Source organism: Grampus griseus, assembly GCF_964374135.1.
Source record: "Grampus griseus genome assembly, chromosome: 11".
Lineage (NCBI taxonomy): Eukaryota > Metazoa > Chordata > Mammalia > Artiodactyla > Delphinidae > Grampus > Grampus griseus.
In genome coordinates this window covers 91,855,281-91,883,206 of record NC_139005.1, presented here as the reverse complement: position 1 = coordinate 91,883,206, position 27,926 = coordinate 91,855,281, and the positions used below count along the sequence as shown (strand labels likewise).

Sequence of the window (27,926 nt, the reverse complement as noted above, 5' to 3'; positions counted from 1 at the left end):
GCATGTGGAGCCCTCTCAGCTCAGGCTGAGCTCCCAGGGTCCTGGGAGGCCTGCCCCTTGGAGGGTTCTGGAGTGGTCCCTGACCCAGCATGGCTCCTGGGCGCTGGCCCAAGGGAAGTATAATCACCCACCTCCAGCCCCTGGCACCCTTCAAATCATCACATTCAAGGTGTGAAATAAAATTCATATTTTATGGCAAGAGAAGAAAATGTAAACATAAACTTTTTCCTCTGCCCTTCGGCCTCCTCTCTCCCCCGCACTGTGCACTGTATACCTGCATTGTGTGTCCATCAGCAGCGATACCTGCTCAACTACAAAGCGCAACGTTCTCCCAGCATTGACAAGACAACAAAAGATAACATTCCTTCTTGATCTTGTAAGGACGCTTAACTCTAGATTGTGTAAACTGTCAATGATACGTCATTCTGTAACAGGGAAGAGCCAATTCTGACTCCATGTTGGATCTGTTTCTTTTACTTTAACCCTTGCTTTTTGCTGCTTTTGTTATTACAATCATTGTCTATAGCTGTTAGCATACATAATGGCCTGCCACAGGGAACCCTGCCTCTCTGCCTGACTGTTAAAGTGCCTTTGTTCAACTCACAGAGAGACACTCTTTTTGTTTCTTTTTTAGATTTTTTTCCTATGTATTTATTTATTTTTGGCTGCGTTGGGTCTTCATTGCTGCAGGCCGGCTTTCTCTAGTTGCAGCGAGAGGGGATTACTCTTCATTGTGATGCACGGGCTTCTCATCGTAGTCGCTTCTCTTGCTGCAGAGCACGTGCTCTAGGTGCGCGGGCTTCAGTAGTTGTGGCACACGGGCTCAGTAGTTGTGGCTTGCGGCCTCTAGATCGCAGGCTCAGTAGTTGTGGTGCACGGGCTTAGTTGCTCTGTGGCACGTGGGATCTTCCCGGACCAGGGCTCGAACCCGTATCCTCTGCATTGGCAGGTGGATTCTTAACCACTGCACCACCAGGGAAGTCCCCCACCTCATTCATTTTGAACACAGGATTCCACCTTAGAATGGACTCAAATGTTGTGATTAATTTCACTATTGGTGAGGATTTAAATTATTTATCATTTTCTTCGACCACAGACAATGCTGTAATGAACAGGGATTTGTGGACAAAAGGAACAAGAACATTTGCTCTGCCACCTATTAAAACATATTATAAAGCTAGAACAGTTAGAATGGTGGGGTGCCATGGAGGGGACAACTTAATAAAAAGGAAAGCCTAGAAAATGACAATACACATGGATTTTCTATATCATAAATGTGACCTTTCAGATACATGGACGAAGAATGGGCAATTCAATCCATGATGCCGGAACACCCAGGTGACTCGTTTAGGGGAAACATAAAACCGGCTTTCCGTTTCACGTGCATATATTCCAAAATCACTATAACTTCACATGAAAAGCTTGAAACACAAAAAGAACCAGAAAAAAATATAACTTTGGACAAATGCAATTTTGAAGCGGGGAAGGGCTTTGTCAATTTGACACCCAAAGTGGAAGCGTGAAGAAGTTCACCCGTAGATCTATCCGATCACTCAGACAAGTCTACGTTGAATACATCCGAAAGCGTCACATACAAAATTAAGAGACAAACCACAAACGAGGAAAACAAATTTACACCATCTATGAAAGGCAGGAGCTAAATAGCTTTTAAAGCTTAATCAGAAAAAAGTGGACATCCAACACAATGAAGACCTTAACGGGCTTAGATCAGTAAAAAAAATACACACGCCCAAGAACTATGAAAATATGTGCAAACATGATCGTTCTCAAATAATGCAAATTAAAACAATTTAATGCTATTTTTTTTTGCATATCAGAAAGGCAAAGATTTAAAAGAACCATGATTCCCAGCGTAAGTCAGGCCATAGACCAAAAGCCCCTTGTACATGGCCGGTGGACATGGCATTTGTAAGGTCTTTCTGGAGGAAGGGAAACTGGGAGATTTGGACTATAAGCCCAAGTGTACATGCCCTTGGGTCATTTTCCTTTTTCCCTTGTTGAGCAGTTCTCTCCAACTTTTCTGCAGTCGATGTGGGTTCTGGACTCCCCTCCCCTCCTGAATTTCTCCAGGCCCCACCAGCCTGGGTGTAGGAAGGACATCACTTCAACCAGGAGCTGGCAACTGTCCACTGCTCAGGTCAGTGGCCTGTACAGGATGCAGGGCCTGGGGTCCCTGAGGCTCCCCAGTCACCTCTGTGAGACTAGCAGGGCTTCCTATGAGCTCAGAACAGTGATTCTCACACCATGCCCATTTCTTGGAGTGACAATGGAGGCTGCTGCTTTGCTACCACGTCTGGGGCTGCAGCGCCCGACAGAAGCATGCTGAGTCCAGGGCTGCTCTTCCAAGCCTGAAACCCCCAAGCCCTCACCCCACGCCTTCTGCCTCCTGCCTCAGGGCTGGAATCTCTTCCCCTCCCTGCACTGGGCCACACCACAGGGTATGGCATGTGGGATCTTTGTTCCCTGAGCAGAGATCGAACCTGCGCCCCCTGCATTGGAAGGGCGGAGTCTTAATCACTGGACCGCCGGGGAAGTCCCTGGGCTGGAATCTTGTCGTGTGCGTTCATGCCCGCCAGGGACAGACAGAAGTCCTCCATGAAACCAGACATGTCAGAATCTGAATAGGCTCTGACTGAGACATGGCATCTCAGAATAGGCTTAGCCCAGACCTCAAACTCACTCTAATGATAAATCAGTGGAAAGAGAAGACAATAGGAAAAGCAGGGAAACTGGGAAAAAAGGAAAATGGGGGCAAATGAAATGAGTATGTGTATAAATCTCTAATAATTCAGAACCTAAAAGAAGTGAATTTGAAAGAACAGTGTGTGTGTGTGTGTGTGTGTGTGCGCGCGCGCGCGCGCGTGCGCCTGTGTGTCAGAGAGGGAGGGAGAGAAAGAGGAGGTTGACCTTGCTGAAGGTCAAGGGAGGAGGTAGATGGTTGACTTGTTTTTCTGGTCTCCACGTTACAACATGGAAACTTCTCCTTGGCTTTGCGGAAAGGACCATGGAAGGGACCAGGGGCTGGCAGGAGGGAAAGGCAGGGCGGGAGGAAAGGCAGACCCTGTCCTTCTATGCCCCTCCCTCAACGTCTACAGGGTCTCAGCGCACCTCCCCAGGCCTGCTGACATCCCAAGGGGGCAGTGACAAGTAATCCTGCTGCTTCAGGGCTTTGAAGAGCTGAATGGCCGGCACCTGGGGAGTGGCCTGAGACGGGGGCTTCTTGGCCTGGAACACCTGGTTGAGGTCCTTGATCTCAGGACAGGGTCCTGGGGAGGTGGGCTTACTCTGGGGTGAGAGAGGGCCAGACCCTGGGCCAGGGAGGAAACAGTAGTCACCCACCTGCTGCAGCACGAGGAGCCCCTCAGGGGTTGGGGAGACTGAGAACACATCTGCCCGGGGCGGTCCTGGGCCCAGGACAGGACTGCTGGCTGCAGGAGGGGCAGGGCTGGCCAGAGGGGACTGGGGAAACTGGCCTGCGGTTGGAGGGAGATCCACATAGCCCTCGAACTCTGGCTTCAGTGGGGCTAGGGGTCCAGGGGGACCATCAGCCAGTCCAGGACAGAGGCTGGGGTTCCGGTCTGAGGGGAGGCTCAGAGGGGGAGCCTGGGAAGGAGATGGGGCCCCCGTGGGTGGGGTGAATGTCAGCTCTGCAGTGGTGACGTAACCAGTGGCCACAGTGCCTTCCTCAGGACCCCGAGAGCCAGTGGGCAGACCTGGGGGGGCCCTGTCCTTCGGACCTTGACCGCCCACCATCACCCCAGGCTCAGGAGGGGCAGGGCCTGCCCCTGGCTCCAGGGAAGGGCTCCCTTCGGTGCCTGGGCTGGACCTCAGGTCCGCATCCCTGGCTTTGCCCGGCCCCATCACCTGGGCCAGTGGGACCAGCTGCACCTGCCCCCCTGTGGGCAGACACAGGTACTCCAGGGGCCCCGGGGGCTGCGGCTTCCTGCTCGTGCCTGTCCGTAGGGGCCCCTGCTGGCCCACGATGTCCGGCAGGGAGCGGCTGTCAAGCGGCCCCAGGTAGGGGCCATTGAAATCGAAGCCGGAAGCCTGGCTCTCAGGCCTGCTTGCGGGGGTGGCCAGCTCTGGCGGGGGCCCGGGCGGCTGCTCCGTGCGGAGGTCCGAGGTGACCAGAGTCATGTCAGGCTCAGATGACGAGTCACAGGCATCTTTAGGGTCCTCTGTGGTGAGAGGTGACACCTCACTGTGCCCGAAGTCTACAGGGGACGCCCTGTGGGGAGAACAAGGCCAGGGACACTGACACCACCCTTGACAGACGCCTCAGCTCCCGCACAGGGAGCCAGGGAGTGGGATGGAGGCCGGGCTCCACCCAGAGCTCACGGAAACGCAGAGCAGGGCGAGGTGAGGGAGCCGGCCGGGAACAGGAGACCGGGCGCCCCTCCAGCCTCCCTGTGGGTCCCCCTCCAGCCCCCGCGCTCTCCTTCAAGGTCACGCTCTGCCAGCTGTGGTCCCTCCCACCTCCCTCTCCTTGCCAGCACGCAGCGTCAGCGCCCAGCCTGGGCTCGGCCATGCCCTCGGCCTTCACCTGCCCCACCTGAGGCTTAGTGGTGAGCTGGCCGCTCAGCTGCTGAGGCCATGAGGTTTCGCAGATCCTCTGCCACCCAGCGGGACCAAGGCAGCGTGGCGACCCCCTGGGCAGCAGGGCCGAGGGAGGTCATCTGCTCCAGTCTCCGGCTTCTGGCCATGACCCTCCCTAAGCTGGGAATCGGGAAGCTCTTCCCGCCCCGTCCAGCCGGGACATCTCTTGCTTTAGAGCAGTCAGCCTCCAGGGCCCTGTTCCCACTGAGCCCCAGTCCCAGGCCACCTCCCCTGAGCCCCGACGTGCAGGAGGGAGCCACCGTCCCACCTCCTAGGGATCCCGCGCCGACACTCACCCCTCCGGCTGAGCGAAGCTGGCGCCCCAGAGCCCCCTGTGTGCGTGGCTCCCGCTGCCGACGGCGCGCGTGCCCTGTGGGAGCCGGAGCCCGGCGCGCCCGTTCTGGGGGGAGAGAGGGCGTTTGTGCCTGTGGGGTGGGGGCACCCCAGGAGGTGAGGTGGGGGGAGGGCCTTGAGGGTGGAGAGGGTTCAGGAGCCCCCAGACGTGGCGGCATCTCAGCATGGGCAGCAGCGACCACACCCTCCTGACCCCAGGAACACAAGGCCAGAGAGGGGCTGGGACTTGGCCCGGGGCCCTGGGCAGCAAGGACGGGCAGCCTGTGCCCACGAGGACGCCCATCTGGGCTGTCCCTGTCTCCATGCTCACCCCTAGTCTCCTCCGCACTGGCCATGAGACCCTCCCAAGGCCGTCCTGGCCCCACCTGCCTGACCAAAGGGCTCCCGCCCCCCACGTGCCGGCGCCCTCCCCGGTGTCCTCTCAGCCTCCCGTGCTGCGCCCCAGACTCACCGCCCACGCCCCTCAGGTTCCCTCTCCAAGGAGTCTTGTCTCCACCCTCCACTCGTCTTCTGCCAGCAGTGGCCTCTCCCACCTGCCACCACCCTCGATCCTTCAGAGCTCAGCGCTGCTGCCCTGTCCTGGGGAAGCCACACTGCTTCCCACCACCCCTCCCGCCCCCGATGTGACTAAGGCTCTCCTTGCGCCCCCCAGGTCCTGGCATCCCCACGCCAGCCCTCTCTGCTGTTCCACGTGAGTCCCCCCGGGCGGGGTACCCTGTGCATCGGGGGGGCCCAGGGAATCGCAGTGCTGGGCTTGCAGGGGCCGGCCCGGCTCTTAGAGCTTCCCAGCCCCTGGCCTGGCCACATACCACCCCTACTCAAGGCCCACCGGAAGGGAGGAGGACACGGGTGTGGGGACGTGGGCGCAGGAGCACAGCCAGCCCCTACCTGGAACAGGTGGCTCTTGCTTGGGTTGGGGATTTTCTCCTCCCACTTCTGGTTCAGCCTGGAAAGACAGCAGGGAGGTGACCGCTGCCCAAGACCTCAGGGCAGCTGCCTCGTGCTCATGTACCGAGGTGAAAGTAAAGCCCAGGGAACGGGCAGCTTTGACCAAGGCCCCACAGGGTGTGAGTTGCAGAGCAGAAACTAGAGAAAGTCAGCTGTGGGGTCCCTGGCATCGTCTGGGGCCCTGGGTAGCGCCCTCCTCCATCTTGGAGTCACCTTACCTGTACCCGTAGATGCCACAGAAGCGCAGGGACACGAGCAGGATCAAGGTGCTGATGACCAGGGTGAGCGCCAGGACCCACGTGGGCAGCACTTCCAGGCAGCCAGGAGGAAACAGGAGCGTTAGCTTTTGGGGAGGGAAAGGGCTGGGGGCTCAGGAGATGAGGTGAAGTTGCTGCTTTGGCATGCAGAGGGGAAGAAGAGGCCAGAAACAGACTAAGAAGAAGAGGACATTTGTCTGAGCCACCCACAGTGCTGGATTGCTGGCAGGACACAGAGGGTTAGATCCTGTCCAGTAGCTGGTGCTGCTGTAGGTGGGCAGTGACTGCAGCCAGAGGCAATCATAGGGCACTTCCTGAAGGAGGCAGCATAGAAGGTGGTCATCAAGAACAGGGAGGCCTGGAGAGGCCGAGACGGGGAAAGGGGTGATGGTGGAGGAACCAGAAGGTGCAAAGGCCCATCAGGGGCCCTCACAACTCTCCACTTGGCCTCAAGCCCCTCAGAGGCTGGGCGCCTCCAGGACTCCCCTGGTCTCCTTCCCTTAGGTCCAGGGGCCCAGCCCTTCTTTCTGCTTGGTTGGGGTCCTCTTCCTCGCGCTCTTTCCCTGCTATGGCTGGCTGGGGGACCTTGCTGCCAACACTTTTTTTTTTTTATTTTTTTGCTGCCAACACTTTTTCCTCTCTCTGCCATCACCTCCCGGACCTTGTTCTGTACTTGTCTCCTGGTGGCCGCTATGGCGATGGTGACAGATAAATGAAATTAGCAAGTGCAGATTGAGGGAAGGTTGAGAAATCAGACCAAAGCTTTCCAATCCCAGGCCCCAGTCTGTAGCTCTTTATGGTAACAGAAAACTCAGGCTGAGTGGTCCCTGGGTAGTAGCTGCCACAAAAGCTAATGGAAGCATGGGAAGCATGGGCCATATTAACAGAGGGCTAAGGTCCAGGCTTAGGGAGACCTGTTGGTGAGACGTGCTCTCCTCTGCCCTCTCGAGACCTCACCTGCAGTCCGTGTTGCACACCAGGTGTCACTTTCTCATCCCTAATGACACCTGGCAGGGAAGGATGCTAGCCTGGGGTGGGGTTACATCTCATGCCCCTATCATCCCCGTCCTCTGTCCAGTGGGGCTGTGCCTGGAGGGGTGAGTGGGGGCCGGGAGGACATACCCCACTCAGTGTCCCAGGAGCTCTCCTCACTCCACTCGCTCCAGATCCCGTTGTAGCCTCGGGGGTCAGGTTTGACTCTCACTCTGGCCTGGTACCTGGTGGCAGGCTCCAGAGGTGGCAGGCACATGCTGTGGGCGTTCTGGAAGTCCTCTGTCTTGGTCTCCTGTGGGTGCAGGTGTGTGAGCAGGTGTGCTGAGGTCTGGTGCACGTGGGCACAGCTATGAAGCCCTCCCGCCTCAACACCCCAGATTTTCTGCTACCCATCAGTCCCCAGCTTGTAGTCGCATCAGATCTGAGGCAGCATCACTCTCACCACAGAGGACCATACTCCAGTGCCCACAGGGGCACAGCACCTATTGCAATGCACCCCGTGACATATGACAACACCGAGGCCCAGAAACCCTGAGGAGTCGGTCACCATGTCCCCACTCAGCCTCCCAGCTCCTCCTGGGACAGCCTGGACCCTAATTATGGCCTTCCCAGGGGTGCACTGCACGATGACTGGACTCTGGACCCTTAGACAGATGTTCAGGAGCCCAGGGACCACTTCCTGCTCCACCACGGACACACCCCCTTCTGGCCTCAATTTCCCCATTTCCAGCCTGAAGGTCTGGGGCTGGCTCCGAGGTTTCTGAACTGGCCTCTGTGGAGCCCCAGGCTCTGCCCACAGGCCCTGATGGATACCTGGGGGCGGGGCCCAGACACTGAGTCCCAGGCTGGAGCCCCGCGCACCTCGCAGGGAGCAGCTCTCCTCTTAGCAGCTGCACATTTGCATTCTGGATGAGATTCTCGCGAAGAAATGCCCCCTTTATGAGTTTTGAAAACCCTTCCTCCACCTGTCTCTGGTCCTGAAGTCTACAGCTCCTTTGAGATTCAGGGTCACGCGTTCATTTTGGTCAAGTTCACATCAGCTCTGTGAGTCTCGGTTCCTTCACCAAGGGAAGGGACAATGACCTGCTGACTGCACAGGGGCACGACCACCAACTCCCAGTGGCTCCCTCTGACTGAGCACCTGCTGGGAGCCAGGAACCTGGCAGGTGGCACTCTCCCTGGTCTTTCTCGTTTCCCCCTTCCCCCATCCAGGCCACTCCTCGGGCACAGGCCCTCACCTCCCATGAGGCTGCTTCTTTCTTGTACTGGACCTGGAAGATGCAAGCTATGTGTTCATAGTTCATTTTTCCTTCTTTCCAGTGCAGGATGTAGCCGTCTCTGCCCTTGGTCAAGTTGAGGGTTGGAGAAGCCATCTGGACTGGAGGGAGGGAAACTTTTAGAGAACATCATTTCTAACATTCCTCCAGTGGAATATCCCTTGTGTTCCATGCTGGTCACAGGTGCTCTCTCCACTGACCCAGGACCCCAGGTTTCACCATCTCAGGGTCTTTGCAGCCCCACTTCACCATCTCATCTATTTTGACCTGAGCCACCCTTCACTTGGGAGATGCTGAGATACACTTGTTTTGTAATGAAGTGACCAACAGTATGGGTTACCCCTAGTATTTAAGTAGAAATAAAGTTACTATGAATTTTTTCTAATCTACAGTATTGACAGTGTCCTAAGCATTATTATGAATGCTCAATCTACATGAATTATTTCTCTCAATTCTCACAGCAGCCCTATGTAGTAAATACACAATTTGTCCACTTCTCGGGCAGAGAACTGAGCCCCAGAATGATCAGGTAACTTGCTAAGGACAAGCAGCTAACAAGTGTTAGAGACAAAGACTGCAACCTGGAGGATCCCAAAGAGGAAGTAGTGGGTTCAAACCCAGGTGACTAGGACAAACTGGCTGCTTGTCTCCGACACACACTAAAGACTGGGCAGAAGAACTTGATCATCGTGAAGCAATGCAGGAGATTCCTTTGCATGAGGTCCTTGCTATGTACCAGGAATCAGGAAAATTAACCTGTAAGGAATTACAGTCCATTTGCATACGCGCTATGAAGAAGTAAATCATAGATCAATTATCTTGAAGACTGAAAATATCCATCAGGGGAGGACTTTGGAAACCTGAAAGAGAAAAATCAAACAGGGAAAGAAAGGGAAAATTTGGTGGGACGACCAAGAGGCCACGGGCAACAGTAGGAACTTCAGAGCAGCTGCAAAGCTGGAAGGGAAAATAGAGTTAAAAGAATGAGGTCAAGGTTTTAATATTGATATTCTTGAGAAGATCAATTGCATCTTCCTTCATGTTATTGACCATCGTCACTGTTGCATTATTGCCACTTGAGAACTTCCAGGACCCATGGGAATCATGTTTGTTCAATTTGCTCCCTGGACTTTTCACTGAAAGTGACAAACATGAAGACTGGGCCCTGGGGAACCCTGAGTTTATACGGGTTACAAAGGAAACAGTGCTGTCACAAGACTCTCTGTGCAGAAGGCTGGGGGCAAACTCACTGTTATCTGAGCTCTTTATAAGTTTCTCTTCCGCTTTCGGTCGAACAGAGACAATGTACTGGCTGTGGTTCCTGGGGTCAGGCACGGGAATCTGGCAGCAGTGCCGGATGTAAGGGCTGCTGGTTTCCTCCGTCTGCACTGGGGAACATTCTTCCTCCCTGAGGATCACGGCAAAGGGGAGGTAGGGGGAGGCAGGGCCACATGAGGAATGAGACCTCCGGATGAACTGTGGCTTCTGCTGGGCCTCCAGGGGCAGGAGGAGGCCAGGAGATGGTTAGGCCTAGAGGAGCAGAGGGGACAGAGGCAGGGGACACTCACCTTGCACTGGGGCCGGACTTGTAGAAGAGGGTGAAGAAGACCGAGCTGGTCACCTCGGACCTCACTTCCCAGGAGCAGCGGAGCAGGGCAGCCCCGTCGAAGAAGCACTGGAGGTTCTGGGGCTGGGACTCATTCCCTGGGAGGGAGACAGTCCCTCATTCAGTCCTCATTCATTCATTCCCTAGCCCTCAGTGGGCCCACCATGAGGCTCATCACAGAGAGATTATGGGCATTGGGGCCAAAAAGACCAGGGGGTTGAACTCAGCCCAAAGGGCCAGCTGTGTAAACACAGGTCAGAGAGTGAATTCTGTGAGCCTTCACACCCCCCTGTGCAAAGCTGGGAGGGCGTGTCAGCCTCAGGGTTTGGGAATTTAACGCAATCACGTTGGTATGTCTGTGTAAGGTGCAGCTCTCACGAAAACACAGATGCTCATATGCCTTTGTGATTAAATTGTAATTGTTCCTCCACGGAAAGTGGGCAACAAACTGGGGCCCAGAAGTGAGTAAGATGCAGCCACTGCCTCTGCAGAGTCACAGTAGGGACGGGGTGGGCCAGGGAAGTCACTGTGAACACATGGCTCAGAGCCTCTGTGGTTCCCATGGGGCGGACCCCTGGACGCCTTCTGTCCAGGAGCTGTAATGAGCTGCCCTCCCCATAGGGGGGCAGTGTCCCATTCCGACTCTGTTACCTGGCGGGGAGGCCCAGCGAACCTCTGTGCTCCACTGGCTGGGCCGTCCCGAGAGCCCCGAGCCCGGGGCCAGCCTGGTGCGCACTCGGGCCACATAGGTGCTGCTGGGCATGAGGTGCTCTGGCCCCAGGATGGCCCGGGAGGCGCTGGAGTAGATGGTGGAGGCGTCCTGGGGGAGAGAGGGGTTGCTGGAGCAGGAACGGCTGGGCCAGGTCCCCGTGGGCGCAGGGCACAGCTGGTGGGGTCCCTACCTCCCAGGAGTCCTGAAGCCGCCTGTAGACCACCTCAAACTCCAGGCTGGACAGCCAGTGGCTCTGGGAACCCCCACGGGCCACACTCCAGGACAGCAGGACACTGTCCCCGGCAACACTGACGTTGAGGTCCCTGGGTGCGGGGGGCTGCACTGGAGAGAGAGGAAGGAAAGCGTCCCTAAGGGGCTGGACGACTGTGTGGGAGGTTCAGGGCCTGCATGGCCCATGTGTGGACAGACCTGGGTTCCAGGCCAAGCACTGCCGCCACGGACTGAGCGACCTTGGAGAGACCCCTCACCTCTGTGGGCCTCAGACCTTCATCTGCTGAACTGTGAGGATCCAATGTGCATGTGAATGAAGATGTGCAGATTGCTGGGCGCCCAGAACATAAGCTCCATGCAAAGGGCTGCCAGTCACTCCAAGTGGACCTTCCTCCTGCCCCCACTGCCCATGAGGAGGTGTGTGTGGCCTCCCTCCCAGCAGAGGACGCTGTGGCTCATGTTACTCCCTCTCCTGTCCACACTTTCTTATTTCAGTGTCCAGTGTCATCCTGCACTTCTCAGTGCCCAACAGACATGTCTCCTCCTCTAGAACATTCTTGGACCCCTCCCCCAGCAGAATCCCTTGCTCCTTTTCCTGCCCCACCATAGCCCTTTGTATGATCCTTATAGCCCTGGAGGATATAGATGCTTCCACATCTGCCCCCTCAAGTAGTCCAGGAGCTTGTGGATGTCAGGGGTGGGGTCCTTACCCCCTTGCCTCTCCCCAGGGCCTGAGATGAGTGGTTCATTGCATATGGGGACAAAGTGAATGAATTAACGAAGGAATAAATGAATGAGTACATGTAGGTCCACCTTCAGAGACTTTTCACGAAATCATTCCATCACCAACAGCAGGCAGACACCTGCTGGGACCTACAGGGTTGGGTGAGCAGAGTCATCCATGAATGGCATGGCTGCAGACTTCCTGAAGCTTCTATATCTGAATGCTGAGAGATGACTTTCCAACACAAAAAATTCCGTAAGGGACAAACGAGATGTCAATATTCTATGCCGGACAGGGGACAGGGCATGAAAGAGCGTGTCAGAGCTGGAGCCTCAGAAAATTTTCAGCCCAGAATGGCAGATCCAGAGCACCGCTGCCCCAGCCCCAGCCCCAGAAGGCATCACTAATCAATCATGTACTCCTAGCCTCTGAGCCTGTCATGCAGTGGGACTCCTTGTCAGCCTGGAGCCGTAGGAAGCTGCTCCCAACTGAACAGACTGGGAAACCAATGGAAAACCTATTCATCCAACCTGAGGGATGTAGTCCATGAGCTCATTTCACAGGTGGAGGTGACAGAGGAAGTGAAATATTCCGATCCCTACATGTGTAACCTCAGAGCAGATCAGATGCACATCTCTCTGTTCCCCAGCACCTCAAGGCCTCCCTGATTCATTGCCTAAATGGTTTGGGCTAAAACTGAACTTCCCACTCAACATATGCTCCGGCAGGCAAATGCCACACTGCCCTCGCCATTTCTAAGTGGTCCCCATCTCAACCATGACACCTGTCATCACTCCTAAGCTTCACAGGGCCAGGGACACTGATGGCTTGTTCACTGCTTTCCTGTATGTGCAAGTGTTCTATTGAAGAGCAGATTAATGAATGAATTGCTTGTATAGCCTAACTTTGATTTGTATCCCTCCAATTTCCCATCCCTTGGCCGTACGGCAGTTGAATCCCTATCATTTCTCTCTGGGATGAGTACCTTAGGTCACATTCTGTTCTCCGTCCTCCCACCACCTCCTGTCGCCTGCCATCTACACTGTACATCACCCACCTCTGACATCATCACACCCACATCTGATCATGACATGCCCTTTCAGTGGCTCTCCATCGTCTAGATGTTGACCCCTAAACAACTCCTTTGCAGAGCACAGAAGCCTGTCCAGGTCAGGCCCCTGCCTTCCCTGCCCCCCTCCTTACCACTGCCCAGTCCTCTCGAAGTTGATGCTTCTGAGACACAATTACTTGCGGTTTTCCTAACCTGCCTCATCCTCCCGAGTCGCCCAGCCTTTGCACACACTCCTTGCTCTGCCAAGGATGCTCTTCCCACTCTCCTCCCTCCCACCCTTCAGATCTCCCTGCAAAGCTCCCTCCTTGGGGAAGCCTGTCCTGACCTCCCAGGGGCCCCTTGTCCACTGCCCCTCGGCACGTGGCACGCACCCGCCTTCAGTAAGTGATCACACCCGACAACATCTGGTGTGTCCCGCCCTGTACGCTCTGAGCTCCACCGGGACGGGACTCCTTCTCATCCATCAGACACATGTTTTGAGACATTGTTTGGAGTGAATTCATCACAGCCTAACTCATCCCCTCCTCCAGGCAACAGCTCTGTGCTGCTGTGATGAACAGAGGCGGGAAGCAAAGCCTGGAGCCCCTTCCCCATCCGACACTTGCAAGGAGCAGCAGGTGGCCCAGGGTTTGGGATCCAGGACAATAAATTCAGACACTAGCATCTGAGTACCTAACCTTGGGCAAATTCCTGCTCTCTCAGCCTGTTTCATCACGGCGGCCATGGCTCACGGGCCCAGCCGCTCCGCGGCATGTGGGATCTTCCCGGACCGGGGCACGAACCCGTGTCCCCTGCATCGGCAGGCGGACTCTCAACCACTGCGCCACCAGGGAAGCCCAATACTAACTTTTAAAAATGACCCCATGTTTATTTCAGAATCATTCTAAGCACAAATATAATTGAATTAATGTAATGAAAGTGCTGGTTGTATTTCTGTCTGAGGTACAGTTAAATGAAGCCCGACTATTCATATAAAATGGTCATCGACTCCCACCCAAGACCATTGACTTTCTTAGGCTCTGTGGACACGCAGCGCACACACCGGGGGCCGCGCGGCGAGGGCAGTAAGGGGATGACCTTCATCTCCAACATGCAGAGAGCACCCGGCAAGTCCGGCCCATCACTATCGTCATGGTTCATTGTGGCACTTTGGAAAAGTTACGTAGTTGCTCTGGGTCTCAAATGCCTCATCTATTAAATGGGCTGTCACAGACGTTCCATGAGACCAAATCGGTGAAAGAATAAAGTTTGTATCTGACTAGGAAGGACTGTTCTTCTAGACGGGAAGCCTCAGGTCTGGAAGGCAATAACGTGGCAGGTGCTGGAGCATCTGGGAGGGGTGGGTACCTTAGGCTGGGGCTCCTCACCTTGAACCTGACCCAATGCCTCCATCTAAGGAGACTGTATCCTCTTCCCCCAAGAACCAAACCCAACTCAAGCCGCTGTCTACACCCCTTGAAGGATCTCCCTCCCTGGCCCATCTCTTGCAGCCTGGACACCCCTGTCCACACAGGGGACCACCCTTGGCCAGGGCCCCCAGGCCTCACCATGCTGACTCAGAGTAACGGTGAGCTGGGCACCCAGAGGCTGGTCTGGTCGGAATGAGAAGTAGTCATGGTCAGCAATGACAAAAACTTCGTAGGGAATGACACACATTCTGGGCACACAGCCGGGACAATGGCCATTGAACCAGGGCATGCCATCACTGAGATCGCAGGACACTGGCTGCGGAAGGCCCCTGTCAGGAGAGGATGCAGGTTAGCCCAGAGAGAAGAAGAATCACTCCTTCACAAACATTATTGAGTGGTTCCCATGTGTAAGGCTTTGTTTAGGATCAGGGGGCCTGGCGGGGAACAAAACACACACAAATTCCTGTCAACAGAGCTGACATCCTAATAGAGGAAGACACACACGAAACAACTGAAGGAACTAGGTCGTGTGTCAAATGGAGAACACTGTGCATAGACAAGTCAAGAAGGAAAGAGGTATGAAGAGGCCAGAAGGGCTGGGTTGGGGATACAATTTGAAATAAGGGAGGCAGGAAAGGTCTCTTAGAAAAGGTGACATCTGAGCAGAAACTTGAAGGAGATGAGAGAGGACTCCATGCGGATTCTGAAAGGGGATTTCGGGGAAAGGGGATTTCAGTGAAAGGGAACAGCAAGTGCAAAGGCCCTGGGGTAGGCACAGGTTTGGAGCGCTGTATAACTAGGCAGTTAACCAGTGTGCACAGAGTAGAGATGTAAGTGTGGGAGGTCTAGAAGCCTAGTTGTGGGAGGTGATGGGAGGCCAGTGCTCAAAAGGAATTTAAGGAAATATGATTATTTTGATTTCACTGGAACTGGGGAAAATTCAGAGTTATGAGCAAAGGAGTGACATTTTGGCATGCTTTGAAAGGATTCCTCTGGCTCCTGGGCTGGGGATACACTGGGTCGCAGGGGGTGGCAATATTGGAAGGGGAGGGACCAGTTAGGAGGCTTTTGGACTATCTCAGTGATAGGAGGTGTTTGGAACCATGGCGTTAGCCAGATTCACATTCTATTTGCAGATAAAGTTGGCAGCATTTGCTGATGGATTGAATGCTGTGGTGGAGAAGGAAAGGAGGGAAAGGCGACTGAAAAACAAAACAGTCGGGACTGTGGTGGCAGTGATGTCCTTGAGCAGCAAGACCAGGTGGGACCCCGGCTGTAGCCTCAGGCAGCCCTGGGACAGGGCAGATCCTGCAGGGTGGGGCCAGGAAGGCGGCAGATGTGTGAGGTGGGGGGCTAGGGGTCGGGGTGGGAGGAGCAGAAGGAAGTGGGTCACAGCTAAGGGTGGGAGGTGGGGTGGGGGCTGAGGACAGCGGACAAGGAAGACTGAGGCTCCTGGGAGGGCAGGAGAGAGAACGGACGGGCAGTGACGCTGTGGGGTGGGAGCGGCTCCTTCCCAGGGGCGGCCTCCAGGGCACACCCCAGACCCTGTGATGCCAGCTCTTTCATTTCTATTATGGTGAGTCAGACTCTCACCAAATCCCAGAATGGTGGGAGCACCTTCCCAAATGGGGTAGGCCCGGGAGATGCTGTGAGGAGAGAGGAGAAACCGCCACTCTGGAGGTGGCAGGGCCCGGGGGGCACGTGGAGCCCAGCCGTGCAGGCTGGATGCAGGACACTGGTCCCACTCAGGCCACTTCCCCACCGTGTGGCCTGGGGGAGGGACCTCACCTCCACGGCCTCGGTTTCCTCATCTGTGAATTGGGCATCATATCCCTGCCCGCCTCACAGGGAGGATGAACCGAGATCAATTTCTGCCTGGTGATCTTGTCCAATTGTGACAAAACAAGAGAAGATTATCATCACCATCATAACAACGATATTAACACAGGAGGCTCTTCCCCCAAACCTGATGTCAGACACCAGCCCACGGGCGTGGCAGGCCGCCTGATGGGGCAGCAGCTCCTGGGCAGGGGCCTCCCCGCCCCGACCCCCGTCCAGCCCCGACCCCGGCACAGTCCCCACAGCAGAGGCCCTTCCTGCCCTCCGGCCCCAGGCCCGGCCTCACTCGCCTGTTCAGCCTGCGGTGGAGGGTCACGTTGACCAGCCGCTGGGCGTCCTGGGTGTCCGCCCACCTGCAGACGATGCGGCTGGTGTAGTCGTTATGGCAGCGCAGGGTCTGCAGGGGGAAGGTCCCTGACAGGGGGAGGCAGAAAGGGGGTCACACCTCTCCCCTCCAGATGTCCCTTGTCACCGCCCCTCCCAGCCCCTCCTGGTGTGTGGCACTGGGGAGGAGTCTCCCAGAGTCTCGTAGAGGCTCCTGGAGGCCAGACAGAGGTCCCCAGGAGCCCTGGGCGGGGCTGGGGGCTCTGCAGCTGTGAGGGTGCCAGCCGCGGACCCTCCTGTCTGCACAGAAACACATAGTCCAGTTGATTCACAGTATATGTCCTGAGCCCCCACCTTGCCCTGCTCCTGGAACAGGGTCCCTCCCACCCCAGGGTGGGGACAGGCATCAGGCACATGCCCTGCCCCTGGGCCCCTGGGTGCTGCGGCCTGGGAGCAGAGGCGCAAACCCACCCCTAAGGGGCAGTGTGGCAGGGCCTTACTCTGGGATGTCCCCACCCTGCTCTCGTGGTCAGCTGCTGGGAAAGGGAGCGTGGTCTCCGGGGTTATCAGGGGAGCCAAGCTCTCAGTGAATCCTTGGGGAGGGGGGTTCATGGGCCTGAAGAGCCCGGGGAGCATCTCAGCAGGGCCTCCAGGCAGGAGGAGAGACCCCCAGGCTGAGAGTCCCCGGGAGCAAAGGTGCCGTGGTGGGAACTGGTTGAGGCCGTCTAGGTGCCGATGTCTGGGGGCGAGGGAGGGTCAGAGAAAGGACTGGAATGGCCAGCCAGGAGGTCAGAGGCCTCAGATGCCGCAGTGACAAATGTGGGCAGAGAAGCCACACAACCAGAGAGGCCTTCACAGGAGGCCAGAGAAGAATGAGCGGGAACGTGGGAGGAGGGAAGAGGGGACTCCAGGGATGACCGGGAGAGAAAAGAAATAGCAGGGGTCGCGGGGGGCAAGGAAGGAAGGGAGGGAAGGCTGGGGCGTAGGGTCTGGAGCTTCCTCAGGGATGGGGCGCAGCAGTGAGAAGGCGGAGGGAGAGGGGGAGGGAGCGATCGGGCTCACCTTGGGCCCCTGCCATGCAGGGCCCCCAGCAGAGCAGCAGCAGGGCCAGGGGGACCAGCCCCCGGGGCAGCGCCATCTCTGGAGTCAGCTCTGGAAGAGCAGGTGGCTGGCTCAGGTGGGTCCAGGTCTGGGTAGGGTCTGGACTCCTCATTGTTCTAGAATCTTGTGTTGCTGCCCAGCTGGGGGCCAGGCCAGACCCATGTCCTCGCCTCTTGGAGATCCTCTCTCCAGGACCCTGCCTCTTCTAGGCCTGCGGAAGGAAGCGTCAGCCCTTGGGACTCGGCCCACGTGGTGGGGCGGACCCAGGAGTGGCTCTGATGCCTGGGCTCCAGCTCCCACCGCTGCCTCAGCCTGGCACCTGGGACAGTCCCTTCTCCTCAGCCTCAGTGCCTGGGACACGACCGTGAGGGAGATGCACTTAACGGCCTCTGAAGATGTGGGTTCCCACTGGATCGCACATTGGGTACCCAGTGCACCGGTGTTGAGAAAAATCTAAGAGGGAGGCCTGGTGTTTGATTTGTCCCCAGGTCCGCCTGGTACTGACCCACATCTGCCTGGGGGAGTCGCTGGGTGTTGGGAGTGTGGTCCTCTGGATGTGAGCACATGCACGCTCACACACACACGCAGGGGCCTGGGACTCTCCCTGCCCTTTTCCATTTACCTCATTCCTCCCACACCACCCCCTGAAACGCCAGTTCCCTTTTCTCTGCAGAAGCCTGGGGATCTCCTTTTTTCATTTCATCCAGCCCTGGGAAGTACCAGGAGAGTAGAACAGAGAGGACTGTGACTCCTTTTCTGCCCCTAAGATTGTCTAAAACTTCACTCAAGCTGTACACATGGACCCCAGAAGCTGCCTTGCTGGGAAAAGCATGGCCCTGGGCTCAGTCAAACTGACTTTCAACACAGGCTGTGCCCCTCCTGTGCACTGGCTGACTCACCAGTGCTCCCTGAACCTTGCTCTCTGCATCTGTAACATCAGCACAACCCAACGTATCTCACATGGTGGTCATGAGGAGAACCAAACTCAATGATGTTTACAGGGTGGTTAGTCCAGGAAATGCTCAGGAAGGAAGCGTGGGTTTGTCTGTAGCTGAGGGACGGTATTGTCCACTTCAGGTCCTGCAGGGGGCAATGCCATGGCAGGCTTGGGAGAGTCTGCGTGAGCTGGGGCAGCTTCCTCTGCCTATCTGTAACTTGCCTAAAAACTCAGAGCTTCTCTTTGGGTCTTAGCACAAATGTAAATACTGCACGTGTAAAGAGGTCAATTCATCTGAAAGTCAGTTATAGGTTTAACATAATTCTAATCAAAAATTAACAAGATTTTTTTTTTTTGCGGGAACTCAGAAGAAAAAAAATATATATGTGAGGACAGTTAATGAGACTTTTTTTAAATAAGGAGTCTCATAGAAAACAAACTTATGGTTACCAAAGGGCAAGTGGGGGAGGGATAAACTGGGAGTATGGGATTAACAGATATACACTACCATATATAAAATAGATAAACAACAAGGGTTTACTGTAGAGCACAGGGAACTATATTCAATATCTTGTAATAAACTATAATGGAAAAGAATCAAAAGTAAAAAAAAAATAGATATATATATATACATGTGCCCCAAATCACTTTGCTCTATACCTGAAGCCTACAAAATATTATAAATCAACTGTACTTCAATAAAAATAAGGAGTCTCTACCTAATGGCAAAATCTACTGCAAAGGTCTAAGTAAAGAAATGTGTTTTCACACACACACACACACACACACACACACACACACACATGATAAATCAATGGATGCACTGACCAGACAAACTCTATTTCACCAGAGAATGTACTCTGTGATGAAGAAGCAACCACAAATCAGTGTGAAGTGATGGAATAATAAAAAGTGTTTAGACAATTGAATAACAACATAAAACATATCAACCTAAATCCCTACCTCACACCATTCTCCACATATCAGGTCAATGAAATGTATGTAGTTACATCGTATGAAACTTGCAAACCATAGAAGTGAATCTTCAAAGTGCTAGAAGAAATCAGAGAGACAAAGGCTGACAGAAGTGCATAAAAGTGAACGCTTCTGTATTTTATACAAATAACTGAACCATAAAGCAGAGGACAAATTGCAAAATAAATGTGTTAGAAGTATGGAGAACAGGTGACTACCCTTACACTGTAACTAGTTCAAGCAAATTAATGACATCAAAGGACACAAGTCTAAAAGACACATACATGCAGCGAATACATATTAGTGGCTAACAATTATAAAGTGCTTACCATTAGCCAGGCACTGTACTAAGGGCTTTACAGATGTTAATACATCAACGTGTAGGTTAAAATCTCCACTTTGTAGTTGAGGAAATCGGTATAGGGTCCATGATCATACAGCTAGTAAGGAACAGGCTGACATTGAAATCCACAGCAGGTTGGCTTTAAAGTTTATGTTCTTAACCACTATGCCAATAGTGGTTGTATTTCCCAATTATTGGTATCATATGTGTCTATTCTGACATACACTGACCCAGTAGACATTCTACAGACATGCACAGATACAGCAAAGACAACACAAAACTTTAAAACATCTTAATTAACATCCTCAGGGAAATTTGAGAAATCATAGGCATTTAAGAACAGACTGCTCTGCAAAGAACAAACAGAGTTCTTGGAATCTGAAGGTATGAGATCATAAAAAACAAATGAACAAACAAGGAAACAAGCACCACAACTCAACAATGGGCTAAATCACAGAATTAACACTATAAACCGTCATGTTACAAAAGTAGTTATTGAAGACAGCAAATAAGCAAGGAGATGGAAAGTCTTAGAGAAAAGTTGAGACCTAGAAAAGAAATCCAGGAGTTCCAACATCTAGAAGCAGAAGACAGAGAGAATTGAGGGCAGGTATGGCAGACAGTGGCAGCTACCTAGCTGTCCCTTTCCTCCTTGGTAACAGAAGCTCAGATTTTAGCTAGGTTTATTGCTGCACAGAATAAAAGATTATATTTCCTACACTCTTCTATTGCTAAGTGTGGTCATGTGACAAAATGTTGTCCAAGAAGATGTGAGTGGAATCATTGGGTGTGCCTTCTGAGAAAGGCTGCTTAAAGGAACTTGGCTCAGGTAAGAGGAATCCATTTTTGTCCTCCTGCTTTTTTCCTTTCCTCCAGTCTGCAATTTGGAAGTGATGACTGGAGCTCCAGCAGCCATTTTGGATTATAAGGTTATCTTGAGAGTGGAGGTCATATGCAACAGAAAAAGAGGAACCTCAATCCCTCTGCTCACTGTGAAACAACCATACCAGTCTGAGACTGCCTACTTCTGAACATCTTCTATGTGAGGGAAAAAATAAACTTCTATATTATTATGCCACTGTTATTTGGGGATTTCCACGTGCAACCAAAGAGATACACTTGGAAACAGAAGAAAAATTCACAGGGCTTTAAAGGAGATGATAATCTACTAAGTGAAAAGCAAGATTCATTTTTTTTTAATAGCACCAAACTGAGTCACATGCTAATGAGCTTTCTGTCATCAAAGAGTAAAAGGGTAATCCTAGAAGCTTCCAGAAGGAAAAAGACGAGCAAACGAGTTATTTTCAATGAAAAAAGATCAGGTTGGCAAGATTCTGTCACAGGTGACCTGGAACTCTAAATAGATAGTAATGTCTTGAAAATACTGAGAGGAAAATATGTTTGAACCTAGAATCTTAAAAAGTCAAGCTTATTTTGAAGTTCAAGGGCAAAAACCCACAACATTTTGGAAATGTAAGGACAATGAAAGCTTTTCAGATGTTTTCTAAGAAAATGAGTCCAGTGTGGATTTCAGAAAATATAAAAGGTCCAGGAAAGAAAGAGAGCATGTGATACTGGAACCAGTGTTGAGAGAAGAAACCAATAAGACTTATAGTTAAGTAAATAAGAATAGTTACTGTATAAAGTGAAAAGAAATAAACATGGAAACAATATTGAAGTAAAACTAAGATGATTTTAACATGGCAGCTGGCTGTGAGGTTAGGGGTGAAAAGAAGAGGAGAACTGAAAACTTGTTAAGGATCTTGTCTGGTTCTGGAGGAGCGTATATATTCTAAGTAAGCCCAAATGCTGACGGAAAATATAAGTTAAATATGTGTGTTTAAAATGTAAGGGTTAAAAATCACTAAGAGTGAGGGGTAAACATGGGAGCAAGAGGATGACAGGGAGGGGCAAAGGAGGAGGAGGGAGAGGGAGAAAGAGGTGAGAAAAGCCAAAAGCTTTCTCACTCCAAATAAAATAAACATGTACACAAAAATTCCCAAACTCATGAAGAAATTTAATGATAAAAGTAAAAACTGGAAAAGGAAAATAAAAATCAAAGCACAAATTCACTCCAGACAAAAACAATTTCATAGTACAATCTGACAAAGACTTTAAGAATGCATCAACTCTATACATGATTAAAAGAAATAGATCAGGGCTTCCCTGGTGGCGCAGTGGTTGGAAGTCCGCCTGCCGATGCAGGGGACACGGGTTCGTGCCCCGGTCCGGGAAGATCCCACATGCCGCGGAGCGGCTGGGCCCGTGAGCCATGGCCACTGAGCCTGCGCGTCCGGAGCCTGTGCTCCGCAACGGCAGAGGCCACAACAGTGAGAGGCCCGCGTACCGCAAAAAAAAAAAAAAAAAAAAAAAAAAAGAAATAGATCAGCCGATTAAAAAGAAAAAAAGGATAAGTTTATCTTGACAGTTGCTCCTAAATTTTTGGTAATACAAAAGCCATTCCTGATTAAACAAAGAAATAAACCTTGGCAAATGAGGAATTGAAGGGAACATTGGCATTTCTGGGTATGTACTAGAAACCTGGGGCAATATCAGAGTCAAAGGGAAATGTTAGTGCCCTCCCAGTTACAGGGACGAAAAGGAGAAGGCTGCCTGCTGTTGTCATGACCACTATTTTGGGGTCAAGGGGTCAATCCTTCCCAAAATAATCCTTCCCTTAGTTTAGATTAAGACTAAATTAAGAGTAAATTAAGACTCCAAAAGGATTTTCGATTGGCTTAACAAACTGATTCTAGATTACAACAAATCAAACATGAGGGACTTGCTCTATTAGCTAGAAAAATAATGAGTGTAATAGTAGACAGATGGTTATTTAAGGAAAATAACCAAGTAGGAAGTTGGGAAGGAATAATGGAATTTCAAATCACAGAGCAAAGCACGGGTTGCATACTCATATTTCATGATATTGAGACAATCAGCTGATCTTTTTTTAAAAGTTAGATTACTACTTTACATATTACTCACCTCTCCAAATTCTAGATGGATTAAAGATTTAAAAGTCAAAACTAAAATGATAAAAGCATTAAAAATATTTCTTTAATCTTAGCGGTTGAATAAGACGCCGAATCCAGAAAGCATGAAATAAAAAATAATGACAGATTTGACTTAAGAGCAATGACCACGTTTGCATACAATGCAAGACATCTTCAACATGTCAGATAAAAAAGACAAATGATAATATGGAAGAATATATTTTCAACGTATATAAATAAATGGTTGCTATACATAATAAATGAAGCACTCCTAAAATTAATACATAAATACAATGAACCCATCAAGAAATGGAAAAAGGACATTTCCATGCACGTCATACATGGAATCCAAATGGCCATTAAACACATGGAAGACACACAGCTTCACCCACCACCAGGGAAAGGATGTATCCAAGCAAGAACCAGATACTTTTCATCCATTACATTGGACACAATTAAAAGATTGTTTCCTGGGCTTCCCTGGTGGCGCAGTGGTTGAGAGTCCGCCTGCCGATGCAGGGGACGTGGGTTCGTGCCCCGGTCCGGGAAGATCCCACATGCTGCGGAGCGGCTGGGCCCGTGAGCCATGGCCGCTGAGCCTGCGCGTCCGGAGCCTGTGCTCCGCAACGGGAGAGGCCACAGCAGTGAGTAGGCCCGCGTATCGCAAAAAAAAAAAAAAAAAAAAAGATTGTTTCCCTAAAGAGAAATCAGCTTTTTTATGCACGACTGTGAGGTGTATGTTAGTTCAGCTACTTTGAGGATGGTTTGACAATACCTATTACTAGTTTGAACGTGCAATCACTTGCCCTGCAATTCTGCTTCTAGGAATCTGAGCTGCAGAAATAGTTTCACAGGTGTGGAAAAATTGGAAATCACGTAAGGGTCTAGCAACACGGGATTGGGTAAATTGTGGGGTGTCTATACTAATAAATGCTATGTACCCCTTGGGGCTAATTTATGAGTTAAATCTCCATGTATTATTCTGGAACGTTGTCCAAAATGTAATATTAAGTGGAAAACTAAGTCATAGGACAATATGTATGTTATTATCTCATTTATGTACCCCCAATTTTTAACAAAGAAGGTATCCATATATTTACTTGGTTAGTGTTAAACACGTTCATTAAAGAACTCGTGAAGTATCCTGTAGTATTAGTGGATATAGGACAACATAAGTAAAACTAATGAATGAAAAAAAGGGTGACCAAAAATTAATAGGAAAGGTTTTACTCATTATAAAACCATTAGAAAACAGGGAAGATGATAAGTAGAGAAAATTAGAATCTGTTTATACAAAAGTGTAACAGTGGGGCCTTTGAAGACTTAACATCACACATTTGCAACTTGTCACTGGAGCCTGTCTGGCAAGTGTCCACAGGCTTGTACCCCCCTGGGGACCCACAGAAACACCTGCCCTCCCGTCCACAGGGCAAGTGCACACACCTGCACACATCCGGATGCAGACACCCCCAGACGCTCCCCACTCAGCCGGCACACGTCAGTACAGGGCATCCACATCTGGGCCCAAACCCAATTAAGCAACAGTGTGTCAGGGAGGAGTGCGACCGTAAAGAAAACATTCTTGGACGGGGGAAGACAAGTCTCTAAGTAAGTAAGGGACTGGGCGTCTTATCTTCCAAAGTGAGTTTCTCAACCCGCACCAAGCTCTGGGCCTGGCCACAGCAAGGCTCCCGGCTTCATCCTCTGTCTCCCAGTATCTCTCCATCTTTGTGGACATCCACATATGTATATGCGTATGCTCGCACACACACACACACACACACACACTCCCTCTCTCTCTCTCTCTCTCTCTTTCTCTCTCCCTCTCTCTCTTTGAACCAGGATGTCAGGAACTATCAGTGCTCTCCCCTTTCCAGACATGAGACACAAGCCCAGGGCAGGATATTCTCACTGCCACCAACACCTTTGTGACAACTTAGTGACAAAGCAAAGACAACGGTACACAGGGGTCTGACTCCCAGGCCTGAGCTCTCCACCGCCCCAGGTATCTTCTCTGCTGCCAGGACAGCAGGATCCTCCAGGGAGGCCTGGGCCCCCCAAAGCCCTTCATACAACACCCAGGCAGGTCGGCCCTCACTGTCTCCTCGTCCACTGGCTGCCTAGGAGTCTGGGTTCAGGACTTCCCAAGAGACCAAGCCCTGACCTCCCAAGTCCTCAGAGCACACCTGTACACTCAGCACCCCCGGGTTCTCCCTGTCCTTTCCATCCCAGGCTCCTACACTCCCCCTGCTCCCCACCCTGCCCTTTAGCCTACCCTCAAAGCCGGGCTGTACCTCTTTGTGCTGGGACAGACGGACCTTCTGCTGGAGTCTCCAGCCGGCAGCCAGCCAGCTTCTCAGTCTTCCTACTTATGCTGACGTCATTAGGAAACAGAGAAGCTGAAAGAGGAAGCGGTGCTGGCCTGGCCTCTTTCCGTACAAGTGACTCTTCAGGAGACTGCCCAGCTTCTCAGAATTGTGGACACCAAGATATCAATTTTTTTTTCTGAGCTTTACTGACTTTGCAAACGTTGTTCCTTCGGCCAGAAGTACTTCTACCTTCTATCCTTGGTCTTCCTGTAAACCTCCACGCATCCTCTCTCAGCTCAATGCAAAGTTCCTCCACGCCGCCTTCCTTGACACCCCCAGGGGGACACAGGGGGAAGTCGCTGCAATACCCAGAGCAGGCGAGAGCCCAGAGCCACAGGGACCTGGACTCCCACCGCCACCTACTCAGAGTGTGACCTTTTGCAAATTACCTGCATGTAACTTCACCAGGGTCCCGGAACCACCTCTGTGACTTACAGGCATCTGCAAACATCGAAGGGCCATGGAAACGTCCCAGAGCAAGACTTTAGCTCAGAGCCTGGGGCACGATAACCCTAAGTGTTAGCTGCTATGATTTTGATTCCCCTGGGGTCCCTTTGCCTTGCACCTCCCTCCCCCACTGTCCCACAATCCTCGGGGCTCACAGCTGTCTTTCCCCAACACTGTCTTGTGGGGCTCCCTTTCTCTCCCCAGTACCCAGCTTGTGCCCTGGCACTATGGGGCCCTTAGCGACTGTGTGTGGAACGGATGAATGAATGAACGAATGACTCCCTGAGCACAGCAGGGCTGGGGTTAAGGCCAAGTGAGTGTGGCATCCCCGTGGGCGCAAAATTTCAGGAGACACCCAAATACTCAGTAATCAAGATAATATTTTAATACAATATTGTAAAACAATTTTTTAAATCCATGATGAACAAAATATAAAATTTTAAACGAAGACAGGCTTGGTGACAGTTCACGTTGAGCCATACTGGAGTCTGGCTGTAGGAGGAAGCAGTATCTTTTCTCCTGAGCAGAGACACAGTGACAGGAGAGAAGAGAAGCGAAGGAAGAGGGTACAGGGCAGGGGTGGGGACCAGGGGTGGGGAGTGCCCAGAACCTGTGGCCACTGGATTTCTGGCCTGATTGTTCTTTGCTTTTCTTCTTCCAGGAAAGGCCTGGCTGGGAAGCGCCTGGAATTCCCCACGGGGCAGAGGAAGCGTGGACTGTGCTCCTCCGTTGTGGTCTGGGGGGTGGGAACCCCACCCAGCAGGGGCCACCCCAGGCCTGGTCACTAGTGGGAGGAGCTAGGCCCTTCCAGAAATCGAAGTGGTGTGGGCTCACTGGACCGAGCTTTGTGACCTGGGATCAACGCGTGCTGGGCTCTCCAGGGAGCATGAGGGGCTCCATCGTGTCACCTCGGGGAGGGCCTAACACCTCCCCGCCCTGTTTCCCCCACCTAGAGAGGGCAACAGACCCACGCTGCTGAGAAGATTGGCTCCCGGTTAAAACGCTGTGCGCGCTTTGCAGTCCTGACCACACGCAAGCCCTCCACCTCAGACGGGGTCCACGCAGTGCAGGCCCGGCTCTGGGGGAGCTGAGGTCGAGGACTCAGGCGCCTGCCTCTTTTGCATCTTTGCATTCCTAGGCCTCTTAGGTGGAGGCCTTGGGTGGAGGCCTCCTTATGGGGGGAGGGGAGGACACTTCCCCCTTCTGACTCAGAATCCTGTGCTTTTCCACTCCAAGCCCTAGCCCTGGTCCTCCCCCAAACCCAAGGTCCATGAAAGGGCTGGAGCCTTGTGTTCTGGCTCCTTCAACAATGAGAGCATCTATCCGACCCTATGGGGGAAGGGGAGTCGGCTCTCTCACCAGTTTTACAATCTTGCTTATACCATCTTATAGCATCTTACACCATCGCAGTAAGTGATGAAGGGTAACTCTCTCAGTTGTTGGCTTGTTACTGTAATCAGCTCTCCGATACCTGGTAGCCCAGGTCCCTCTCCCCGCTCAGCTGAGCTCCCAACGAAGGTCACACTCCTTCCTCAGTGGGCAGAGGTACCCCTTAGCCTCGGGGCTCCCTGTGTGATGAGGACTCACTGATGGGAATGTGTGACCAGGACCCAGCAGGGAGGTGGCCTGAGCATGGAACATCAGAGGTTAACAATGGTCCACTTCTAAAAATAAAGTTGCCAATCATATAAAAACCAATAAGCAACAAAAAGAAGTTACGCAAAAATAAACCAACAGGAGCTCAATTAGGCTGCTGAAGCGTGGCTATGATGTGAGTGCGAGCTCCCAGAGGGCAGGATGGGGCGGGTGTTTGCTCAGCACTGTTCTGATGGGAGGGTGGAGGATGCCTGCATCCCACCCAGTTCAAGGCAGGCTGGCTTTTCTCAACTCTGTGATTCTTTTCTCAACTGCCACGAATGCCATGGAGCCCAGCTCCTCTCTGGCTGGGACTTAAGAAGTTTCGCTTGGAGAATTAAAAAAAAAAATTCTCTACCGTATTTGCATTTTTGTTTGTTTTCATTTTTTAATTTTATTTATTTATGGCTGCGTTGGGTCTTCGTTGCTGCACGTGGGCTTTCTCTAGTTGCGGCGAGCGAGGCTACTCTTCGTTGCAGTGCGCGGTCTTCTCGTTGCGGTGGCATCTCTTGTTGCGGAGCACGGACTCTAGGTGCCACGGCTTCAGTAGTTGTTGCACTTGGGCTCAGTAGTGGCTTGCGGGCTCTAGAGCGCAGGCTCAGTAGTTGTGGCGCACGGGCTTAGTTGCTCCACAACATGTGGGATCTTCCCGGACCAGGGCTCGAACCCGTGTCCCCTGCATTGGCAGGCGGATTCTTAACCACTGCACCACCAGGGAAGTCCCTGAATTTAAAATATTTTAAAGTTCCATACTCTAAAATGC

The 27,926-nt window shown here is 52.4% G+C and overlaps 1 protein-coding gene across 1 annotated transcript; it reads right to left on the bottom strand.

The window, feature by feature from the left end:
• Positions 1–1,523: 1,523 nt before the first annotated feature.
• Positions 1,524–25,050, bottom strand: CSF2RB (colony stimulating factor 2 receptor subunit beta). Its single transcript, XM_082666415.1, has 14 exons — positions 25,007–25,050; positions 17,426–17,675; positions 16,330–16,453; positions 14,339–14,529; positions 10,955–11,106; positions 10,704–10,872; positions 10,015–10,150; positions 9,697–9,854; positions 8,408–8,547; positions 7,299–7,461; positions 6,138–6,228; positions 5,860–5,917; positions 4,914–5,017; positions 1,524–4,249 (listed from the first exon to the last, which is right to left on the bottom strand). The coding sequence occupies exons 2-14, from the start codon at positions 17,574–17,576 to the stop codon at positions 3,121–3,123; spliced, it is 2,766 nt and encodes a 921-aa protein (XP_082522541.1). The 5' UTR covers positions 17,577–17,675; positions 25,007–25,050; the 3' UTR covers positions 1,524–3,120.
• Positions 25,051–27,926: the final 2,876 nt, after the last annotated feature.